Raw genomic sequence first — 23,881 nt, 5'->3', positions numbered from 1 at the left:
GGTCGGTTTAAGTCTTTTCTCTTTGCTCTTGGTGATTTTAACTTGTCTTGTTTGATTTTTGCAGAAATCATTAGCCAAGAGGTGCCTCAGGCGAAGAATTTAGTGAATGCTTTCCGCACGAAGGCTCTCGAGCGGGGTAAGGGTCGCCCGAGCATAGATATAGCGACCAGGGGCATTCATGCATCTGCTGAAGTGGGTCCAGTGACCCCTCTTGGTAAAGGAAAAAAAAGGAAATGGGAGGGGGGGGGGGGGATATTGCAACCACCCTTCAATCCCCAGGATCCTTGCCGACACCTCCTCCGCCACGATTGTCTCCTATCCTGGTGGACTCGCCACCGACTGATGATTTCGGTTGTCCTATTGAGACCACTATTTTCGGGCCGCTAGCGGAGCTGTTGTTGAAGTGCCTAAGTCACCCAGAACCTTGTTGGGGCTGATGTACATTTCTCCAAAGGGGTGAAGGTAGGCATTGGTTCTTCTTCTCGTGCCATGGTGAAAGGCATTCCAGAGGAGGACCTGTTGGATAGTGGCCTGGAACTGTTCTGTCGTGGCCTTGTCCTGACCCGCCTGGGTGTTGGTGGCCATGTTTGGCACAAGGAGGAGGTTGCACGGCTTAAACACGAGATGGTTGAGGCTCACCTGAAGCAAGCCAATGAGGCCAACTCATTTTATGGGGACAGACTTGTTTAGTCAGAGGCTGACCGCAAGTTTGCTGAGGCCCGGGTGGCCGAGCTGGAGAAAAAGAACCAGGAGACAACAACTGAGAACAATAAGCCGAAGGAAACTTTGGAAAGGTATGTTAGCCGAGTCTCTTTGTTGGAGGCCGAGAATCAAGATCTGCAGGCATCAAAGGTGTCGGTTGAGGCAGAGCTTGACAAGAACATAGACGAAACTTTGGTCATGTTAGGCCAAAGTTTTGATCAGGCCGTCCGATAGGCTCACCTTCTTTATGGCGATCCTCCTCCATCTGGTAGATTTGACGCTAAGATGGATGTGTATGACGACCGGATGCTGCCTTGTGGGGAGGTGGAATCCTTGAAGGCTGCTGTCGAGGAGACCGCTGCTGCTGCCGAGGATACTGCTGCCTCTGCCGAGGATGAAGGTTCTTAGGCCTCTAGGCTTTTTCTTTTTGAACTCTTGACCGGGTTGTTCTTAGGCCTCTAGGCTTTTTCTTTTTGAACTCTTGACCGGGTTGTGGTCTTTTTTTTGTTATTCTCTCCCCCTGAGGCTGGGGTGTGGCCTCCCCCTTCTTTTGATTAATACATTAATCGTTTTCTTAATTGAAAATTTTGAAAGTTAAGACATCGGTCGGTTATACGTATGAACTTCGTTATTTGCTTTTGTAATTATTTTTGGTTTGTAATTAATCGAGACGTTTGAATTTACTTAGTGTCGGCAGGGTATGCCTGCTAGGGCTTCATCCCGATCGAGCCAAGTTAAGCGGTCTCGACAGGGTATGCCGGTTATAAGGCTGCATCCAGACCGAACCAGAATAAGCGGTTTCGGCAGGGTATGTCGGTTAAGGCTACATCCAGACCGAACCGAGTGTGAGGTATTGACAGGGTATGCCAGTTAAGGCTACGTCCAGACCAAACCAAATTGAATGGTGTCGGAAGGGTATGCCGGTTAAGGCCATGTCCAGAGCGAACCGAATGTGAGGTATTGACAGGGTATACTGGTTTAGGCTACGTTCATACCAAACCAAGTTGAGCGATGTCGGCAAGGTATGCCGGTTAGGGCTACATCCAGACCGAACCGAGAGATGTGAGCGGGACACATTGAAGAAAATCGTCTCTTTATAACCTCCCTGACCGACGTGGTTGGGCGAGGAAGGAGGATGTAAACTTTATTTCTTTAGCTGTAATAAAACTTGAGGTACGTGGCATTCCACATCCTCGGTAAATTTTTTCCTGAAAAGCCATTCTAGATGATAAGCTCCCCCCTTTGCAACTTCTCGGACTCGGAATGGTCCCTCCCAGTTGGACGAGAACTTCCCTTCGTTTCTTCTTGTGTCGCTTCGCATCCTCTAGACGAGGTCTCCCTTCTGGAAGCATTCGAAGGTCTTGACGCTCGAAGCTTGCATGCAGTCTCCCGGATCTTGCTTTTTTCGCGAAGCTCACTTACCAAATCGAGGTTGACTGCTAGGCTTTCCTCATTTAAGGTAAGGTCGAACATTTGCCTTCGGATGGTGGGTTCGCCCACCTCGATCGAGATCATTGCTTCGGTCCCATACGTTAGGCTATATGGTGTTTCTTGTGTGGTTGTCTGAGGGTGCATCTGTATGCCCATAAGACTTCTATCAACTCCTCTGTCCATCGACCATTCGCCTTGTCGAGACGCTTCTTCAACTCGTTTAGAATGACCTTATTTGCGACCTCGGTTGAACGTTGGTTTGTGGATGATTGGCCGAGGTTGTGATTGATTTGATGTTGAGGTCAGCATAGAAGGACTGCAGCCCTTGGTTAATGAATTGCCGACCATTATTGGTTATTATCATGTTTGGTATGTCGAACCGACACACGATGCTTCGCCATACAAAGTTTTGGACATTCTTGGCGGAGATGGATGTGAGTCGTTCGGTTTCAATCCATTTAGTAAAGTAGTCAACTCCGATAAGGAGAAACTTGGTTTGCTCTTTTCCTGGTGCGAAGGGGCCGATGATGTCCATTCCCCAGATGGCGAACGACCATCCAGTCGACAAGTGTGATAGTGGGGTGAGCTCAGCCGAGAAGTCGACCAAGCATTGGGACTTGATGGCCCCTCTCGGTTGATACTGGATGTCGAATTCGGAGAGCTCGACCGATCATCCTATCATTCGTTCTGCAAGATCAGGTTTAGATAATATTTTAAAGATGGGGTAGTCGGTCCTTACCGTGATGGAATGGTTTTGGAAATATACATAGATTATCAGCAAATGGTCCAGATCGCAGGGCTGTCAACATATGGTGCATGGCCACGTCCGGGCTAAGGTTTCAGATGCTCATGGCCTCCTTGTTGAATCTGTCAACAAAGGTTCTGAGCGACTCTCCCTTCTCCTGGCAGATGCCTACCAGGGCGATAGATGTCAGGTAATGTGGCCTGCTGGTAGCAAACTGAGTCTCAAACTTTACCACGAGTGTGTTGAAGCTATTAATGGAATTGGGTAGGAGCTTGGTAAACTAGCTAAGGGTTTCTCCCTTTAGAGATGTAGGGAACACTTGGCACATCACCGCGTTGTCCGAGGTGTAGAGACTTATGTGGATAATGTAAGCATCCATATGCTCGTCCGGGTCAGTAGATTCGTCGTACCGATCTCTGTTGAAACCTTTCCACTTGTCCGACAGTGGAACTTCAATAATAGCATTGGTAAAGGGGTGCCGGCGAGCCGAGTCCAGCGTGACAGTCGTCCTGGGCGACTTGTTAAGGCAAGATTTCACCATTCATCTCATGGGTGGGGACCTTGTCTCTCGTTTCCTCCACCGATCTCAGGTTGGGAGGGGAGGTGTAGGACCTGCCGACAACATTGCTCGGTCCAGCACATGGTCCTCCGTCTGTCAGTTTCTTCTTCATCTCTTCATTCTCCTTTCAGAGAGCCTGCATCTCTTGTTCGTTCTTCTTGATAGCTTCTTCGGTCTTCCTTTTCATCTTGACCATCTCTCTCTCTAGGACAGCAACAACATTGCCTGATCGGCTTCACTCATCCTCTCCATGCTTCTGGTTGAGACCATCTACTTTTGTTCTTAAGCTAGTTTCTCTCGGTCCCATGGTGGGCGCCAATTGTTCCTGCTAGGGAGATAGGGCCTAGAGAACTATTGAATGATGTTGTCTCCTTCGTTTCTTCGAGCATATTACTAGAGCTTCACTATGATACTTCTCGTCCAGGTGCTACTCCTTCGGGTCTCGGACGTTCAGTCTCAGGTGAATGCTGAATGAGGGGTACCTGTAGAAGGTACTCCGACGCTCAAGTCAGTAAAAGGGGTATTTGGCACTCGGAGGTGTATAGTGATAATGACGTACCTTGTTCTTGGGATATGTGCTATTTATATTATTTTAATAGGCTTACCTTATTGGGTCGGATTAGTAGAGTGGATCGCACTTAGGGGCGTATTACCTAGTTCTTAATGGTAGTTTAGCTTTACTGATCTTGATCGTTAATGGTTTAGGTGAGTCGATCGGCCTACATGAACATACCAGACTCGATTGGCTCGATCGGCTCAGTAAAAGGGACTGAGTCAAAATACTTGATCGTTCGATCCATATCAATACAAGTATAAATTTATAATAATATTTAAAAATTATAATACACATATTTATGATAAAATAAAAATACAAATGTACAAGCGCGAAACAACTGTAAAAAATAATAATAGTATGGATAATATGTAATAAATATAATGAATTGTATATAGATTTATTTATTTGTAAAATTAATAGTAAAAAGACATGATTATATTATCTTTGAAAATCTTTGACATTACTAAAATTTAAAAAATTAAAACAAATATTTTATAATGTTGAAAACATTATTAAAAATTATGAGAAAAGAATGATATGAATTAAGAAAATGAAAATGGGTAACGAACTTGGTGGTTGGGAGCACTTATCTCGTATCTGAACCATCCTATATATAAACTTCACCCACTTTTTGTTCCTATTTCTCTCAATTTTCGTTATTTCCTTTCTACCTCCGTCCTACTTTCTTTCCCTCTCGTACGTATTAGGTATCCTTTTTCATTATTCTTTTACTTTCTCTGCATTATTTACTACTTCTTTTTCAATTTTTTGTTTTGATCGCTTGATTTATTTGATCCTTGCTTCGTGGGGCATTGTTGCGTTTTACGTACGCAACGCAAGTTCGTAACTTTAACCTCTCGCTTTTTGCGAACAAGAGTTTCTTTCATACCCAGATATTAATTTCTCATTTGGATTGTGATGTTAGTTCTTTGTTGATGTGATGGTGCATTAACGGGATTTGAAGACTGTTTCTTTTGTATTTGCTATTTGCTATTTGCATGATCATGATACCAGTTTCATTCTTTTGTTGAGTTAGTCAATCTTTTCCCCTTTTTTAAATTGGGGTTCAATTTATTTGCATTATTTTTTTTGGTTTTGTAACTTACATTTTGAGTTTTGTTATTCTGTGTTTCTTTAGACTTTAGGTGAAAGAAATGGCTACTGATCATCAGGCTTTATTTGTAGTCCATTTGTTTGGTCTGTAAAAGTTAGGTGGCTGTTACCTTCTTTCTATAATTATTCTTTAGTTTCTGGGTAACGAGATTATCAGGCTAACCTTTAGTTTCGTGGAATCATTGACTTATTGTCCCAAGTTCATATATCATTCCATTTGAGTATTTTGTATTAAGTGATGAACTGTTTCGAGATTTAATGCATTGTAACAACGTTGATGTAGTGAATTGTTTCATTATGCCTATTCTTTGATATTTTCGGTCTTTACTGATTATGTGCAATGGAAGTAGATTATTGTAATTATTGGACTTAACATGTGAATATGTATTTGAGACATTCTTGTCACAAAGTTATATCGTTCTTCTCTTTGTATGTACGGTATTTACGTGGTGTCATATGTGTCTTTTCTTTGTGTATGGTATGTATTCTTCTATCTGTGTGTGTATACATTCCAAGGACATCTTTCGTTAGACTAATCTTAATTTGGAAGTTCATACATAGTGCTAGCTGTGTTTTGATTAATGATTATGCAGATCTCATAATTTCCCTCTCTTTCTGGCCTATTTTTTCTATTGGCCTTTTAACTATTGATGATGGTGAAATGAGAAATTTGTGTTTCGGATGCAAGTGTTGTACTCGTTAGTCCATATAAATTTGAGGATTCTAAGGTGCGGTGGTAAGGTGATACAAATTTGCTGTCTTGTTCATATTTTCTCGGTCTGAGAATTAGCAGTGAGCATAAAGACAAGAGTAGCATTGTCGAAAATGTCAATTATTACATCTCATATCTGACATGTAGTATATTTAATCTCTCTCTTCCAGTGCTTGTTGATTAATTACCTCAGAAGGACTTTGTTTGTTACAAGTAACCAAGGGCAACTTTCATGTCTGAATTCGAAACAAACATCCCAAGTGCTTTTGGTGGGTGTTGAATATCTCAGTTCACATATATTTTTCATGGCATAAAGATATTCAGTTAGTCTGAGAATAGAACGCAACACTTTATCAATGGTTTGCTCTCTGATGTGTGGTTTGATAATTGAATAGATCCCTTTGCTGAGGCAAATGCTGAGGACTCAGGTGCTGGGACGAAAGAGTATGTTCATGTTCGTGTACAACAACGTAACGGAAGGAAAAGCCTAACAACTGTTCAAGGATTAAAGAAAGAGTATAGCTATAGCAAAATACTCAAGGACCTGAAGAAAGAATTTTGCTGCAATGGTACTGTTGTCCAAGACCCTGAGTTGGGCCAGGTTTGTGTTTCTGTTCTTCATAAAAAATGCATAATGTAAATTTTATTTGGTAAATGTCATCCAGTGGACTTCTTTTCTCCCTTGATATGGACATTCTTCTTTATGTTACGTGATTTTCTATAAATGCCACTGGGTGCATCATCTCTTGTAATATTTATCAATAAGCCTAAACATCAACTGTGTGTGTATCTGTGCAGGTTATACAACTTCAGGGAGATCAAAGAAAAAATGTTTCTACATTCCTTGTGCAGGTAGACATTCTGATATCGTGTGCCTATTGTTCTTTACTAAAAAACAGTATTGTGTGTGATGTCTAAATTTCTCTGTCATGTTACAAACAGGCTGGCATAGTGAAGAAAGAACATATCAAGCTTCATGGTTTCTAAGATCTAACCAACAGTGGCAATTTGGCTTCATGCTAAATACGTATTGCCTGCTGACTACATTGAATATCGGCAGCAGCTTATAAATCTGAATTCAAGCAATTATTAATCACATCAACATTCTGTTATATTGTAGTTAGAGTCATATAAAATCTTCTGTGGTGTTGTTTACCTATTCTGGAAAGTTACAGCTGGGAATGGTAAGGATAACATGTCTACTTCTAAGACAATTGTCCTGAATAAATTTCTTATTATTCTTCCCTGTGCAAGTAACTCAGCTTATTTGGTTGCATTTTATTTTGGGTCATTGACTTGCCAAACTGATGGGGTTAATTTGATAGAAATTGAGATACAAACCAACCTAAACCCTGCTTGCTACTGTAAGAAAATGAGGACAGAGTAAAATGTCAGTAGAAGGAAGTTATAAAATTGAATTTTTATCTATGGAAGATAGCTTCTTTTATATTTTTAAACTAAATAATCATATAAACTAAATAATCATATATTTTTCTTTTCTTTTCCTGTAAGCATGAAGGACTTTTTTTTTTTTTTGACAATTTGTTATTAATGAATTACATTATCAAACTAAACTATAATGACTTGTGCTATATTTTTTTAAACTAAAAATAATAATGTTTTAAACGTGCCATTTTTATTTTATTTATTTATCAAGAGTAATTTATTTTATTTTTGCAATCTGCTTTGTCTTTATTTCCTTCATACCGTAGTTGACGTAGGCTAAAAAAATAAATATGAAAAATAAGTTTTGAGCGAAATTAAGAAAATGTTAATATTAATTTTCTTTGTTCTATTTTCCGTTTACTTTATAAAAATCTATATGTTTCCTCGATTTTTTAATCTTATTTTTTTATATTTTCTCTCTTTCAAATTTTCTTTTGAAATTAAACAAAATATCAATATTTAACAAAAAATAAAACAAAATACTAACATGGTAACATAGATTTAAACGCCCTTGGCGATAAATGATTGCTTATCAAAAGGATATTTTTTGCAATATTTTTTTAAAATATTTCCTCTCTTCCAGAAGCTCTATGTCACCATGGCTGTCGATGGCCTATCATTTTATTTTTTAATACAGAACATAAGTATCATGTGGAAAAAATATTTACAACATGGGGAGATTAATTCTTTAATGATATTTTGTTTTTTGACAATCAAATTCTAAATTCTATATACAAAATAAATACGTGTATTTGTTGAGCTGAATATCCGTTAATATCAGTAATCCACCATTACTTAAACATATAATTAAAATTCTAATAATATATTATCGATACATTTTTATTTAATAACGAATAAAAATAGTTTATTTAATAATCTAGTGTAGTTAAGTAAGATTTATATTATTTAGAGGCTTTATGCAATTTTAAAACTAGGTAAATAAAATGATATAATGTTATATTTAAGTTTTAAATATTAATTAATACCCATAATTATACAAAATTTATCTTCCGGTTTTCAGGTATAAAATTAATTCATTTTAATATTTTTAAAAAATTCATATACATTCCAGTTTTAACCTCTTTTAATTCTTATAGTTTAACTGCATTGAAACAAAAGGAGATTAAAGATATTATTTTTATGTATGGAAGAAAAAATAAAATATGTTCTATGAGAGGAACAAAATTGAATAATTTAACCTATAATTTATTTTTTTAAATCTTATTTTGACTTGCCTTTATATTCGTTCAATATCTGTCTTTTTATTTTATTTGAGACATCTATGAATATTTTTTTAACTATTTTTATCTCTACCTAATTCTTAACTATTTTGCATACTTAATATAAATTAGAATAAAATAATATTACGAAGTTAAATTTTTTAATGTAACAAAAGATGTTAATTACTTATCTTGGATTTATACATCAACATTAAAAATCAACCAATAAAAAGGGAATCAGTGGTAATGATATTTTAAATGACCAAATCACAGTGAAGTAATAGTTAATAGCCAATCATAATCAACAAAGAGTATTATTATAATAACAACATTAATTAGCAACAGAATCTGGGCTTTAGTATTCTAAAAATAACGAATAGTGTATTAATAAATATTTTTTTATTAAAATCATGATAAAATACCTTAATGGCATTAAACATTATAACTTTAACAGTTTTCAAGGGTACTAGCTGGAGTGAATAATTAATATGGTACAACAGTCAATAAATTGAAGAATTAATAAATAAAAAATCATGTCAAAAGTGTTGTCAGATATATATTAATAACATTTTAGGGTATGTACTTTTTTTTTTATACAAAAAATGGTTTTAGTGGAGGCATTGATTAAAGTTGTGACAACTTTAGCAGTGGAATACTGTGACCATGTTCTTATCCCTTTGAAGACGAGTCAGCAGTATTAGAAAACAAAGCATGTTTTTGTTTGATTGTAATTGCGTAGGATTGTATATAGTAAATTAAGTTTCGATTCAAAAGATGTTCGGGTAAACGCAAAGTCCTTTCTAATCCTACCAACTTCCCACCCTTTTTCAACCATCAATCCATTTTCTCCTCATCAGTTTTTCAATACTACTTTTCAGAATTAAAAATTTCATTAAATTTATACCCAAGGTCGAATCATTCCAAAACATGTTGATACCCGGTATGACCAACTACACAGATTTAAATCTATTAATTAAAATGTGTATTAATAATAATAATAATTAAATTATAAAAAAATTAAGTAATATCAATGTTAATTGCGATATCTTGATTTAGATTCCACACAAATACAAGAAAATCATACAAGAAAATCATTGAATATAAACCAATTTTAGAAAAAAAAATAATTAGTTGTTATAGTCATTATAAGAAAATCATGAAATAAAAATTAATTTTTAGAGACAAAAATAATTAGTTGCTATAGCGACTAAATTAGAGACCATTTTAGAGACTAAACCAATTTTGGTTTCTAAATTAGTTTCTATTATGGTAAAATGGTTTCTAAATTGATGTCTAATTAGCAACAAAAGTTTTTGCTACCAGTAACTATAACAACTAATTATTTTTGTCTCTAAAAATTGGTTTATATTTTATGATTTTTTTTAGTGAGTGACTAAACTAGAGATTATTTTAGAGACTAAAATAGTTTTTGATTTCTAAATTAGTTTTTATGATTGTTAAATGGTTTCTAAATTGGTATCTAATTAGCTAACAAAGTACCAATTATTTAGATTCTAAATTTGTTAGAAAAACATTGGTAACTAATTGTTATAAATTTAGAAATTATTTAACAATAATATAAATTAATTTAGAAATTAACATTTTTTTAGTTTCTAAAATATTTCTAATTTAGTTACTATAACAATTAATTATTATTTTTTTTCTAAAATTAGTTTCTATTCAATGATTTTCTTGTAGTGACAATAAAAATTTATCAAATTCTATTTATAAAAATAGTAAAAAATTTATTAAATACTATAAATAGAGATAACAATCAAAATAAAAATATATTATTATAACATTAATTATAACTGAATACCGAATATTCTCTTAAATAAATATTAGATAATACTTTACAAATATACTTCTAATGGAGAAACGAAACCTATTTGGAAAAAAAATAAGAAAAGTAAAATAAGAACGAAGGAAAAAAAATCAATTATTCACCGGGTAATAGTCTTCGTACATGAACAAAACTAATTAGCAAGGTGTCTGTCTTTGTTTTATTTTTCATCATCTTCATCCAAAACATTTTATTTTTCAATTTGAGTTTTCTGCATTTAAAAGAAACAAGTCAATTTTTGTTTGGGTACCAAAGGGGCGAAAGTGATGTTGGTGCAGGTCTTATATGAGTTTCTAGATGATTGATTAGTCCGTGTTTAGAATCTAGAAGATTGATTAGTATATTATTTTTCATTTTGGGGTGACTTGTATTTTTGCATTTGTGTGTTTTACGAGGGCCTTTTCTATACTTTATTTGGCATTTCTCTCTTATTGTAGAAACAGACAGAATCAGTGCAAAATGTACCAGCTACCACCATCCCAACAACTACTTATAATCACAATTTGCTTCAACATTTCAGAGGAATTAACAAACTAAAACGCTTGTGTTTTAGCTCAAAACACATCATAAAACATTGTACTGAATTTGTTGTAATTAATTTTTCTATATTTGTGCAGATTTTATCACTATCTTTACAATATCAGATCATAATGCACACACACAACTATTCCTGACAGGAGCATTAACTTAATTAATCAACGTAACATCACCATAACATAACATATACATACTTTGTTACATCTTGGTACTATGATTATTTTTCCTAGATATTCGTGTGCATCTAACACCGACACATTTGTCATCTACAAAATTCCACCCCAACTAACACTTCCAACCCAACTACCAACCTTGCACGTTAGACCGAAATACCATGTGTTCAACTACCACTCTTTCCACTCTTTCCACTCTCTATTTTACTTTCATTCCCTCTTCTTCATCTTCTTCTTCTTCTTCTTCTTCATTTCTATGGACCCTTCAACTCTCCTATACGACTTTACATCCTCCTATTAATACCGCTGAATCCTTTCCTTATTCTACACTTCTTTTTCATAAACATATTTGAAGCTTTCAAAGCTCTTTTCAACTTGCTGTTGCAATGGCTGACATAGATCGCTCCTCTGATAATTCTTCTGCTGATTCTAAAGGTACCCTTTAAGAATCCAAGTCTTCTGATACCTAGACAAATACTATAACATGCACATACAAATTTGAGGTTACACACACGTATTGATAACTAATCTCTTTGGAGTTTTGGGTCATTCTCTAGTCTTTGTATGGCATTACATTTGTTAAATTTGGAATATATATACTTCTCAGAATCCTATTCTCGTGGCATTTTCTTCTTCTTCTTCTTCTTCTCTGTGACCACCCGAGATTGCCAGATTTTAGTCTTAATGTGTTATAACATTTGATATATTGAAAACACAAAGTGGTTCATTGCATTATTTTTAGTAACTTAAACTATTTAACAAGGTATGATCTTACACTGTGTGATTTGTGTCTATGCATTAGAAAAGTTGTTGTTTGCGATATAAATTTGAAGAGTTGATTTGCGTTGTGTAGAAAAAACCCTCCAAATTTCAAATGTTGAATTTTCTGAGGCTGAGGAAATCCTTATTGCCATGGTGTATAATCTGGTTGGGGAGAGGTGAGTATCCATGCTTTCTTTTGTTGAACCACTTTTATTTTTTTCATTTTAGATGAAGGTTATGAAACAATAAGTTTTTTCCTTAGGTGGTCTTTGATTGCTGGAAGAATTCCTGGAAGAACTGCAGAAGAGATAGAGAAGTATTGGACTTCAAGATATTCGACAAGCCAATGAAGTGGCAGAGAATGAAGCAGGAAAAATTTTGTGTGACTGCATGGCATTGAAGTGACTACTATGTGGGATATGAAATGGAAGTTGTTCCTATTATATAATGGTTCTTGTATTTGCATTTTGGGGTAACTAAAAGGGGCATGTCATTCTAAAAGCCCTTATGTGTAATGTTACTTTATCTTCATATTTATATCTTATAATGTTCCTATCTGTTTTTGGCAATCTATGATTCAGATATTTCCATGTGAAAAGAAGTTTCAAAAGTACTCAATCTCAGAATTATAAAAGTTTTAATTCAAATCAGAAATAAAAAAATTTGATTTGCCTAGTTCTTGTTTAACTCGTTTTCTGGTTTTATATAGTAGCTGATCCTCTTTCTTTAATAATTATAATTATGTTTTCTCTTTTTTATCTTTTTCTTTTTCTCTTCTTTGTTTTCCATTTTTCTTCATTCTTTATTTTACATGTTTCATGTGTCATTACAGTGAGTGAGTCGTGTTTACAAATCAACATGAATTGCAAATTCTTCACCAATTACATATACTCTAAGTTGAAGAGTTCTCTTGTGCAAACATGATATTTTCCTTTGTTGTTTTGTTTCTTTCTTTTCTTATTTTTGTTATCATGTATGAAGAATCAGGTCTTTCACTATTCCCTCATAAATATCTCTATCTATACTTTAGTGAGAATTCGGCTACTCTTCTTGTGTCTCATATTCTTCACTCCAATAATTATAATTTTTTGGAGTCAATCAATGATCACCACTTTGAATATAAAGAAAATAAGTTCAGTTTGTAGATATGACAACGATTGAGCCAATGAAAGAAGATACGTCTTATCATGTCTGATATCGAGGCAATAACATGGTAGTGTCCTAGCTCGTGCATTCAGTGTCACCATAATCCAACATAGTATTTTTTGGAAGGAGAAAGATAAAGCAATATGGAATGATCTCAAATCTAGGTTTTTCTAGGAAGATCTTTTAAGAATCTCTGAAGTACAAATGGAGGCTTCTTCTTTAAAACAAAGCACTACAAGAAATAATGATGCTAGAGTCCCAAAAAAAGTGATGCAAAGAGCGGAAGAGAGAAGCTACATGGGGCTAGTGTGGGCTTAGTGTCCCAATAGAAATGAAAGCTAATCTTTTGGTGACTATGCATTAGAAACGACCTCTAATGGGACACAAATTTACAAGGTAGTGTTGGCTAAGCCTACATAAAGAAAATTATATTATTTAACTATAGCGTAGGTTTGGGAGACACTAAAATGAATATAAAATCAAATAATTATTAAGAATGGACTTTAAGTCTAACTCAACCTTATAAAACCGGCTTATAAGGCGAGGTTTGCACCCACTTATATGTGTGAGACTATATATTATGTGTGGTCCGATAACGAACCGATAATAGGTGACCTGATAAGCCCAACCAACAATTGCTAGGATAGACTTGAAATGACTCTGATACCATATTAAGAAGTTGACTTTAAGCCTAGCTCAACCTTATAAAATCAACTTATAAGGTGAGGTTTGCACCCACTTATATACTATGAAATGTCCTAATCTCTAGTCGATGTGTGATCTCTAACAATAATTAAACTTAGCATCGCCATTGAGAACACTACATGAGAAAGAAAATGTGAGTAAATTGTCGCCATTGGGGACATTACCTGGGAAACAAATATTAGTGTCGCTTAGACCTATGTTACATGTAATAAAATATTAACTTACATCCACTTTGTGTCCCCATTATGGACGCAATATCATTCTACAACTTATTTTTTTGATTGCATTTACTTTGTATCCCCATTCTTAATGCTAACTTATTATTATTATTTTAATAATTTTTAACTTGCATCCACTTTGTGTCTCCATTCTAGACTCAATTTTATTCTGTTACTTATTTTTTTTTCATTGCATCTATTTTGTGTCTCCGTTCTAGACGCTAACTTATTATTATTATTTTAATAATTTTTAATGCGAGTTAAAGGTCTCCATTGTGGACACAATATTTGACATTTATTTTTGTGTCCAACTTGAGTAGATTTCACCCTTGTTAGTGACTTCTTTTTTATAACCCTCATTTTTTGTTGACAGCTAAAATATTTTTTTTTTTGTAGTGAGGGGATTTCATTGTCACAAATTTTTTCATCAAACTTAGGGTTATTTGGGATGAATTAGAGAATTTCAAACTAGATCCCTTGTGCAACTATGTGTAATGCAATTCATGAGAGGCTTGAATGATCAGTATAGGAACGTGAGGTCTCACATTCTCCTAATAGACCTAATACCATATATTTTTAAGATATTATCCTATGTTGTACAATAGGAAAGGTAAATCATGGGGAATAGTTTATTCATTGGGTTAGAGACCAAGGTTGCTACAACTGCTATATCTTGCACCAAAAGGTTGGTCATGATGAATCTGTTTGTTTTAAGAAGCATGGATTCCCTTCAAACAATTTCAAGAACTCTGCTAACAAAAAAGTGTATACTCATTGTGAAAGAAGTGGTCACATGATTGATGTATGTTACAAAAAAATGGTTTCCCACCTGAGCACAATCACTACAATTCAAAGAACAATCTTGTTAAAAATCCGGATGTCGGGTAAGACATCAAATATGAGAATTGTAATGAAGACTTATGGTTAACTCGACAACAATCAAGCTTGGATGGCTTTCATTAATCAAGACTACCAATGATAAAGATACTGATATATCTTATATCAACCAAATCAATTCCATCACTTCCAGTTCTTTTAATTATGGTAAGAGTATTTTTGCTAGAGGTAAATATTTTACTAATGTCAATTCTTTTGAAACTAGAAACATGACTAATTAGGTCTTGGATTCTAAGGCAATTGATCATATGTCTTCATCTATAAATAATTTATGCTCTTACAAAAAAATTAATCCTGTATCTACCTGATGAAAGAGTGGGCATAACCGTTAACTCAGGACAAATATCTAAGTTTGTAACCGAGTCTTTATTCTTCATAAAAGGCAATCAAAGAGAAAATGGTCTAATCAATGGGCCTTAAAAAAAGGAATGGCTATTCAAGGGACGAGTAACAATTACATAGTAGGTCTGCTAAGGACACCACCCGATCAACCTATATATTCACTCTTCAGGAAGTACATTTCATTCTATCATATACTCTTAAACTTATACATCAAAGAACACATTATTTTTGTACTCCTACTGATTAGGCATCAGGGAGTCTTTTGTTGGTGGACCTCTCCCACTCTCAAGGATCGATTGAAGGTTTGCTATTACGAGAAGTGCACAAATCGCTATGTTACACTCTCCGAACTTGTTTTCGGTAGGAACAAATCCCATTACTATCAATTTACCCAATGAATCAAAAGTTAAAGCTACTTACATAAGAACTGTTAAAATTGGGCATGAAATCCCGTTGAAAGATGTTTTATTCATTCCTGAATTCACTTATAATTTGATTTATGCTTCCAGATTAGTTTTTTCCCTTGATATTGAAATTCTTTTTGCTAATAATGTTTTGTGATTCCGGAGCAGAAAATAAAATGGAAGATTTGTATAGTTGAGATTCATGTTGGCTTGTATGTTCTTAAAGGTTCAACATATTCTGCTAATATAGTTAATAACATCCAAATACGTAAAATAGGGGATGCTAATCTTTAGCATGTTAGACTACGTCACTTGTCTTATGAAAGGCTTGTCAAATATTTGTACATTATTGACACTGGTACTAAAAATTCTAGCATTTGCCATTTAGCAAAAGAAAAAAAAAAGTTATCTTTTTATACAAATTTTCTCATGTGTGGAAAGTGTTTAATTTAATTCATGTTAACTTTTGGGGACCTTGTTCCATTTCTTATTTGCATGATCATAAGTATTTTATTATTGTCGTCGATGATTATTCCCTCTAAACATGGATTTACATGATGCAAAATAATTGTGAAACTCATATACACCTTGTTCATTTTATAGCTTATGTGAAAAATCAGTTTGCTACTTTAGTTAACTGTGAATTTAATATAAAAAATCATTTTGAATCAAAAGGAATTTTGCATCAAATTGTTTGTGTAGAAATAATTGAACAAAATGACATTGTAGAAAGAATGCACCGACATCTTTTGAATGTTACTAGAGCCCTTATTTTTCAATATAATATTCCTACCCAGTTATGGACTTATGCTGTCAACTATGTTGCCTTTTTTTAATTAATTTATGTTTACACCTTTTCCTGGGAATGCTTCTCTTTTTGAAAAACTCTACAAAAAAGGATTGTAATCTTAGCAATATAAAAGTCTTTGGTTGCTTATGTTATGTTAGCACTCTTGTAAAAGAAAGAAACTCGATCCTTGTGTTGCCTATGTTGCCTTTTTTTAATTAATTGTATGTCCACAATTGTTTAAAATTCTAATAGTAGCATTCACATCAAAGCTTCAATATTAAGAATCTTTGTAGTTTGTCATACTTTCTTAGTTTTGAGGTTGCAAGGAATAACAAAGTCATACATTTGTTCCAATAAAAGTATACTCTTGATCTCCTAAGTGAAATAGGGATGCTTGATTCTGCTCCGATTTCTACACTTATGAATTTTTCTAGCGGAGTCTCTTTCGACAATGGAGAACTACTTAAAGATCTTACTCCTTATAGAAGACTTGTTGAAAAATTTATCTATTTCACTAATTAATGACTCTTTTTACAACAAGTGTATCGAGTCAGAAATAACAATTTTCCCTTAAGGACGAATATCAAACCCACAAGGAACAATTGTTTAAAATTCTAATAGTAGCATTCACTAAGTATAAGAATATCACTACAAGAAAATCATCAAATAGAAACCAATTTTAGAGACAAAAAATAATTAATTGCTATATTGACTAAATTAGATACCATTTTAGAGACTAAACAAATTATTGGTATCTAAATTAATTTCTTTTATCGATAAATAGTTTCTAAATTGGTATATAATTAGCTACCAAGGATTTAGCTACCAACTTTAGAATCTAAATAATTTATGGCTAATTAGATACCAATTTAGAAACTATTCATCAATAATAAAAACTAATTTAAATACCAAAAAGTTTTTTAGTCTCTAAAATAGTATCTAATTTAGTCAATATAGCAACTAAACATTTTTGTCTCTAAAATTAGTTTCTATTTAATGATTTCTTTAGTAGTGTATGTACAATAATTTGATTTGATTTTGACAATAGTTTGCATGAAAACTAAATAAAAGCGAAGTAAAAGAGTAAAATATTTCAATTAGAAAAAATTGGAAATGAGGTTAATCTTTTTCTCTCGTATATAGTTTTAAACATATAATATTCCATATTGATTGATATTGATGCACATATAAAAATCATTCATATTGATTCCTCGCATACAAAATTATTAAGAGAGTCTCCTAAATATCGATTTCTCGCATATTTATAAAAACTCCTTATCATTACGAACAAATGTTATAAACCAATTAACATTTCAAATTTATTCCTAACATTCAAATATGTAAAGCATTATCATTTAGGTAAGATAATTATAAGTATTTTCCAGTCAAATCCAAGGATCAAAATATTGAATATTTTCAAGCTTTGAGAATAAAGTGATAATATCAATCATCAATCAAGAACTATAAATATTTTAGATAAATATCACCTAAATACATAAGAGTTTGAACATGTTACTCCCTATCCCAAAGAAAAGAATTAACCACTCATGATGACTATTAAAAGTATGGACAATAAGAAAAGAAAATCTAGAGTGTTTCTCCTTTACGGTTGCCTCCTTTAGGGTTTCCTTCCTTTGATTCATCCCAATGATGTCTAGGGTTATGCTTAATTCCTTCTATTTAACCAATTAGGGTTAGGCTAAGTGACATATTTATTCATAATATACCATTTTTCTCCATCTCTCCTTAAATTTCTGAAAATAACACAAAATTGAGAATAAATCATTATCATTCATCTCATAATTCAAAAATATGTAAAAATGTTCAAATTCCTAAATTAGAGGTTGAATTATAACTATTTTATCAATTAAAGTCCACAAGTACCTATCATTTTATATGAAATATTACTTTATTATGGCATTTATCATTAATATTAGGCCAAACATAACATTTGTGTTTCATCATCGTATCCAATTTTTTGTTATGTGTATTATACTCATCATCAAGCTTCTTTACGGATTCTTTAATATCTTAAACAAACTCTTGGTAAAGGAATATTTCTTGATGCCAATAGTTAAGTGAAGATTAAAGCTTTTAGCGATTCTGACTAAGCATGATGCCTTAATACTCGAAAATATGTTATTGGATACATTGTTTATTTAAGGAACTCTCCTATATCATGGTAATCAAAGAAACAATCTATTGTCTACAAAATTTCTTCTGAAGTGGGATATAGAGCTCTCGCCTTAACCACATGTGACTTACAGTGGTTGAGTCATCTCATGAAGAATCTTTTTATATTACATCCTAGGTCTGGTGTGATTTATTGCGATAATCAATCTGCCATCAAGATTACATTCAATCAAGTTTTCCATGAGAACACCAAACACATAGAGATAAACTGTCATATCATCAGAGAAAAAGCTCAACAAGGTTTGCTGAAGCTCCTTCCTGTACAATTCAGTTTACAACAAGTGAATATTTTGACTAAAATTTTCCTCCTTCAACCTTCCATTCTCTTTTCTCCAAGCTTGGAATGCTGAATATGTTGAATAAAATTCAAATGTAATTTGTCAGTTTTAAAATTAGAAGTTACTAGAAAATAGTAGAATGAGAGTTTGGGTAGGTGAAAGATTAAAATTTGTGAGTGGGATTTTAATTATGTTGTTAGTGGGGTTTTAAGGCCATAAAGAAGATTTTTCTAGAAGAGCTTCCTAAAGCCTATAAATAGGATGCTCTCTCAGTTGTAATATGCACCACAGAAAGAAATACAATAGAGAAATACAAGAAGAAAAGTGTTTCTTTTAAGAAAAATCCAAGTGTGAGTGGTTGTTTGTTTTTTAATTTGGTATCAAGAGCCAATGGCAAATGTGACGGGTCAAATACCGCTACCATGGTTAACGAAGGCGACCAGATATGATAACTGGAGCATTCAAATGAAAGCTCTTCTCGGTTCTCAAGATGCATGAGAAGTGGTTGAATAAGGTTTCGAAGAACCAACAGATACACGGGTTATACGGCGGCTCAAACCAAGGCGTCGAAAGAAACACGATCAAAGGATAAGGCGGCAATATACATGTTGTTCCGAGCGGTTGATGAGTTGAGCTTTGAGAAGATTTCCAGTGCAACTACTTCAAAAGAAGCGTGGGACATCTTAAAAAAGGTGTTCAAAGGAGTCGACCGAGTCAAGCAAGTGCGTCTACAAAATCTTCGTGTCGAGTTGGAGAGCATGAAGATGATGGAGTCAGAAAGTGTATCTGACTACATCACGCGAGTACAGACTGTGGTGAATCAACTCAACAGAAACGGTGAAACATTGACCGATGGACGACTTGTGGAGAAGATTTTAAGAACATTAAAAAAAAATTTGAGTATTGTGTGTGTGATAGAAGAGTCAAAGGACCTAGCGAAACTCATAGTTGACGAGCTTGTCGGTTCTCTCAAGGCACACGAGCAACGAAAGAAGAAGAAGGAGGAAACACTTAAGCAAGCACTTCAAACCAAGGCGTCAATCAAAGACGAAAAGGTACTCTATCATCAAAATTCTCAAAGTAGAGGGCGTGGCCATGGAAGTCGTGGAAACGGTCGTGGTGGTAAAGGCAACAGTCATGAAGGGTACTATAAGGAGAAGGAATAGTCGAGCCAACCAATTTGGCATGGAAGAGGACGTGGTCGAGAAAGAGGCGGTCAATCAAATTACTCCAACATCGAGTGCTACAAATGTCATAAATATGGTCACTATGTGAAGGATTGCAACTCCAACAAATGTTATAATTGTGGTAAAGTGGGGCATTTTGCGAAAGATTATCAAGCAGATATAAAGATAGAAGAGACAACCAACCTAGCCTTGGAAGACGAAACAAATGAAGGTGTTCTCTTGATGGCTCAAGCTGAAGTCAACATTAATAGTGACACTCTGTGGTACCTCGACTCGGGAGCAAGCAACCATATGTGCGATCACGAGTACCTATTCAAAGAGTTGCAAAAGATTGAAGATGGTCATGTGTCATTTCGGGATGCATCAAAGGTGGAGGTAAAAGGCTGAGGTACGGTTTGCTACTTACAAAAAGATGGCTTAATTGGGTCATTCCAAGATGTTTATTACGTACCATACCTCAAGACCAACATTTTGAGTATAGGGCAACTCACGAAGAAAGGTTACTCGATATTTTTAAAAGATCGGCTACTACACTTGAAGAACAAGCAAGAACCTTTGGTTGCTCGAATCGAGATTGCAATAAATCGGATGTACAAGCTGAATTTAAGAAGCATACGAGAAAAATGTTTGCAAGTCAACATTGAAGATAAGGCATCGCTATGGCATCTCTGTTTTGGTCATCTACATCATGGTGGTCTAAAAGAGTTAGCGAAGAAGAATATGGTGCACGGGCTACCCAACATGGACTACAAGGGAAAATTTTGTGAAAAATGTGTGCTCAACAAGCATGTGAAAACCTCGTTTCCAAAGAAGGCTTAGTATTGGGCTAAGCAATCTCTCGAATTGATTCATACCAACATATGTTGACCAATTACTCCAGAATCCTTCAGCGGTAAAAGATATTTCATTACTTTTATCGATGATTTCTCAAGAAAAACTTGAGTTTATTTTTTAAAGGAAAAATTTGAGGCATTTGAGGAGTTCAAAAAGTTCAAGGTGATGGTGGAGAAGGAAATTGATAAACAGATCAAAGTTGTACGGTCCTATAGAGATGATGAGTATAATTCGACGAATTTCATGGAGTATTGCAAGGAGCAAGGCATAAGGTGATTTCTAACCGCACGGTACACTCCTCAACAAAAGTGGTGTGGCCGAGAGGAAGAACCAGACAATTCTCGACATGGTTCGATAATGCTTAAGAGAAAAAAGATGTCAAAGGAATTTTGGGCGGAAGCTGTGCAATGCGCCATCTATGTGCAAAACTGATGTCTGCATGTAAAGTTAGAGGATCAAACACCACAAGAGGCATGGAGCGGACAAAAGCCGACAGTTTCTCATCTCAAAGTGTTTGGTAGTGTGGCTTATGCACACGTACCAGATCAACGAAGAACAAAGCTCGAAGACAAAAGCAAAAGATATTTTTTTTTTGGGTATGATGAGAAGACAAAAGGATACAAGCTTCTTGACTCAATAAGCAAGAAGGTGATGGTGAGTCGTGATGTGCAGATAAATGAAACAAGCGAGTGAGATTGGAACAATTCTTCAGAGGTTATGATTGAAGTTGGAGAATCATCTGTCATTGCACCGACAAGAAACTACCGATGATGAAGATGAACCACGACATCCCAAAATGCGAAGTTTGCAAGATTTGTATGATTCGAAGAATGAGGTACACCTTGTATGTCTTTTGGAAGATGCTTAAAAGATCAACTTTGAAGAGGCAGTACGAGACAAGAAGTGGCAAACTACCATGGATGAGGAGATTAAAGCGATTGACCGCAACAACACATGGGAGCTAACAAAATTTCCAGAGGGAAGTAAGCCCATTGGTGTGAAGTGGGTATTCAAGAAAAAGATGAATGCTCAAGGTGAGATAGAAAGGTGCAAGGCGCGACTCGTTGCGAAGGGATACAAACAAAATGAGGGAATTGACTACGATGAAGTGTTGACTACGATGAAGTGTTTGCTCTTGTTGTAAGAATTGAGACAATTCGATTGCTCATTTCCCAAGCGACTCAGTTTAAATGGCCGATATTTCAAATGGATGTCAAGTCGGCTTTCTTAAATGGTGTGCTTGAAGAAGAAGTCTACATCAAACAACCACCTGGGCACATGAAAATCGGAGAAGAGAAGAATGTGCTAAAATTGAAAAAGGCACTTTACGGGTTGAAGCAAGCACCACGGGCATGGAATACTCGTATCGATACATACTTCAAGGAGAACGATTTCAAGCAATGTCCTTACGAGCATGCTATTTACGCAAAGAACAGTAGAGGGAACATGATATTTGTTGCTCTTTATGTTGATGATCTCATTTTTATGGGTAATAATAATGAGATGATAGAAGAGTTTAAGGGCACAATGAGACGAGAATTTGAGATGACAGATTTGAGATTGATGAAGTTTTTTCTTGGTTTGGAGGTTAGACAAGAAAAGACAGGTATTTTTGTATCACATGAGACATATGCAAAAGAGATTTTGAAGAAGTACAAGATGGAAAATTGAAACCCAATATCAATACCAATGGAACCATGTGCAAAACTCTCAAAGTTCGATGGAGGAGAACATTTCGATGCAAGTAGATACCAGAGTTTGGTAGGAAGCCTTTGTTATCTCACATGCACGAGGCTGGATCTTTCATTAAGTGTCGACATCATGAGTCGATTCATGGAGGAACCGATTTACTCACATTGGAAGGTGTTGAAGCGAGTCCTGCTGTGCATCCAAGGTCTGCATCACTTGGATTGTTCTGACATCGATTGGTGTGGAGGCATAAATGATCGAAAATGTACATCAGAATATGTATTCTTTATGCGCAACACAACATTTTCTTGGCTTTCAAAGAAGCAATCGATCGTGACGCTATCGACGTGTGAAGCTGAATATGTGGCAACATCTTGGTGTGTATGTCATACGATATGACTTAGAAATTTGTTGAGCAAGATGGAGCTAAAGCAACTAGGTACAACCATGATTCAAGTTGACAACAAATCAACAATTGAGTTGGCAAAGAGCCCAATGAACCATGAAAGAAACAAAACACATTAACGTTCGTTTTCACTTTATCCATGATCACGTGAAGAAAGGAAGTGTGGAATTGGTGCATGTTGCAAGTCAAGATCAAGTTGCGGATATCTTCACAAAACTGCTACCGAAAGTACTTTTCGACAAATACAAGAATATGATTGACATGATGGATGGTAGAAACATTTAAGTTTATGGGGGAGTTTTGTTGAATAAAATTTAAATGTAATTTGTGAGATTTAAAATTAGAAGTTCATAGAAAATAGTAGAATGAAAGTTTGGATAGATGAAAGATCAAAAGTTGTGAGTGAGATTTTAAGGTCATAATGAAGATTTTTCTAGAAGAGTTTCCTAAAGCCTATAAATAGGATGCTCTCTCAATTGTAATATGCACCACAGAAAAAAATACAATAGAGAAATACAATAAAAAGAGTGTTTCTTTAGAGAAAATCCAAGTGTGAGTGATTGTTGGTTTTTTAGAATATTTATTATCAGCTTTATAAATATTTTAATTCAAATCAGAAATAAAAAAATTTGATTTGCCTAACTCTTTTTAAACTCACTTATGCGAATGTTTCTGGTTTTATATATATCAGTTGTACCCTCTTTCCTTAATCAATAATAATAGTTCATATTTTCTCTTTTTTATCTTTTTCTTACTTTCTCTCTTCTCTCTGTTTTTCTTCATTCTTCGTTTTACATGTTTCACATCTGTCATTAGAGCGAGTTGCATTTATAGATCAACATGCATCACCATTTCTCCACCAATTACAGATAACTCAATATCATCCTTCTTCTTTTTCATTCTTTAAGGGCACAACAAATTATTTTCCTAATGGTATTTAGGTGTATTCATCTAGCCACAAAAAACAGTTTTGCTTAATGCTGCCTGAACATT

The 23,881-nt window shown here is 34.6% G+C and overlaps 3 protein-coding genes across 6 annotated transcripts; all 3 read left to right on the top strand.

The window, feature by feature from the left end:
• Positions 1–4,572: 4,572 nt before the first annotated feature.
• LOC137830426 (protein translation factor SUI1 homolog) lies at positions 4,573–7,071 on the top strand. 4 transcript variants are annotated; one of them, XM_068637754.2, is made up of 5 exons: positions 4,573–4,700; positions 5,989–6,087; positions 6,214–6,419; positions 6,617–6,670; positions 6,761–7,071. In XM_068637754.2, exons 2-5 carry the CDS (start codon positions 6,051–6,053, stop codon positions 6,803–6,805), a joined length of 342 nt encoding a protein of 113 aa, XP_068493855.1. In that variant the 5' UTR covers positions 4,573–4,700; positions 5,989–6,050; the 3' UTR covers positions 6,806–7,071. The 4 variants fall into 4 exon arrangements, with proteins under 4 accessions (XP_068493855.1, XP_068493863.1, XP_068493871.1 ...); XM_068637762.2 differs by having other exon boundaries at positions 4,577–4,689; XM_068637770.2 differs by lacking the exon at positions 4,573–4,700 and adding an exon at positions 4,755–4,832.
• A 4,094-nt stretch (positions 7,072–11,165) lies between these two features.
• LOC150023070 (transcription factor CPC-like) lies at positions 11,166–12,417 on the top strand. The gene is made up of 3 exons (XM_090297371.1): positions 11,166–11,472; positions 11,891–11,975; positions 12,062–12,417. The coding sequence occupies exons 1-3, from the start codon at positions 11,424–11,426 to the stop codon at positions 12,147–12,149; spliced, it is 222 nt and encodes a 73-aa protein (XP_090153497.1). The 5' UTR covers positions 11,166–11,423; the 3' UTR covers positions 12,150–12,417.
• A 6,960-nt stretch (positions 12,418–19,377) lies between these two features.
• On the top strand, positions 19,378–21,069 carry LOC137834606 (uncharacterized). The gene is made up of 3 exons (XM_068642677.1): positions 19,378–19,827; positions 20,050–20,334; positions 20,917–21,069. The coding sequence occupies exons 1-3, from the start codon at positions 19,378–19,380 to the stop codon at positions 21,067–21,069; spliced, it is 888 nt and encodes a 295-aa protein (XP_068498778.1).
• The last annotated feature ends 2,812 nt before the right edge of the window (positions 21,070–23,881 follow it).

This window comes from Phaseolus vulgaris, chromosome 11, assembly GCF_051622355.1.
Source record: "Phaseolus vulgaris cultivar YP4 chromosome 11, ASM5162235v1, whole genome shotgun sequence".
NCBI classification, from domain to species: domain Eukaryota; kingdom Viridiplantae; phylum Streptophyta; class Magnoliopsida; order Fabales; family Fabaceae; genus Phaseolus; species Phaseolus vulgaris.
The sequence above is the reverse complement of the archived record's forward strand: the minus strand, read 5'-3'. Positions and strand labels throughout refer to the sequence as shown.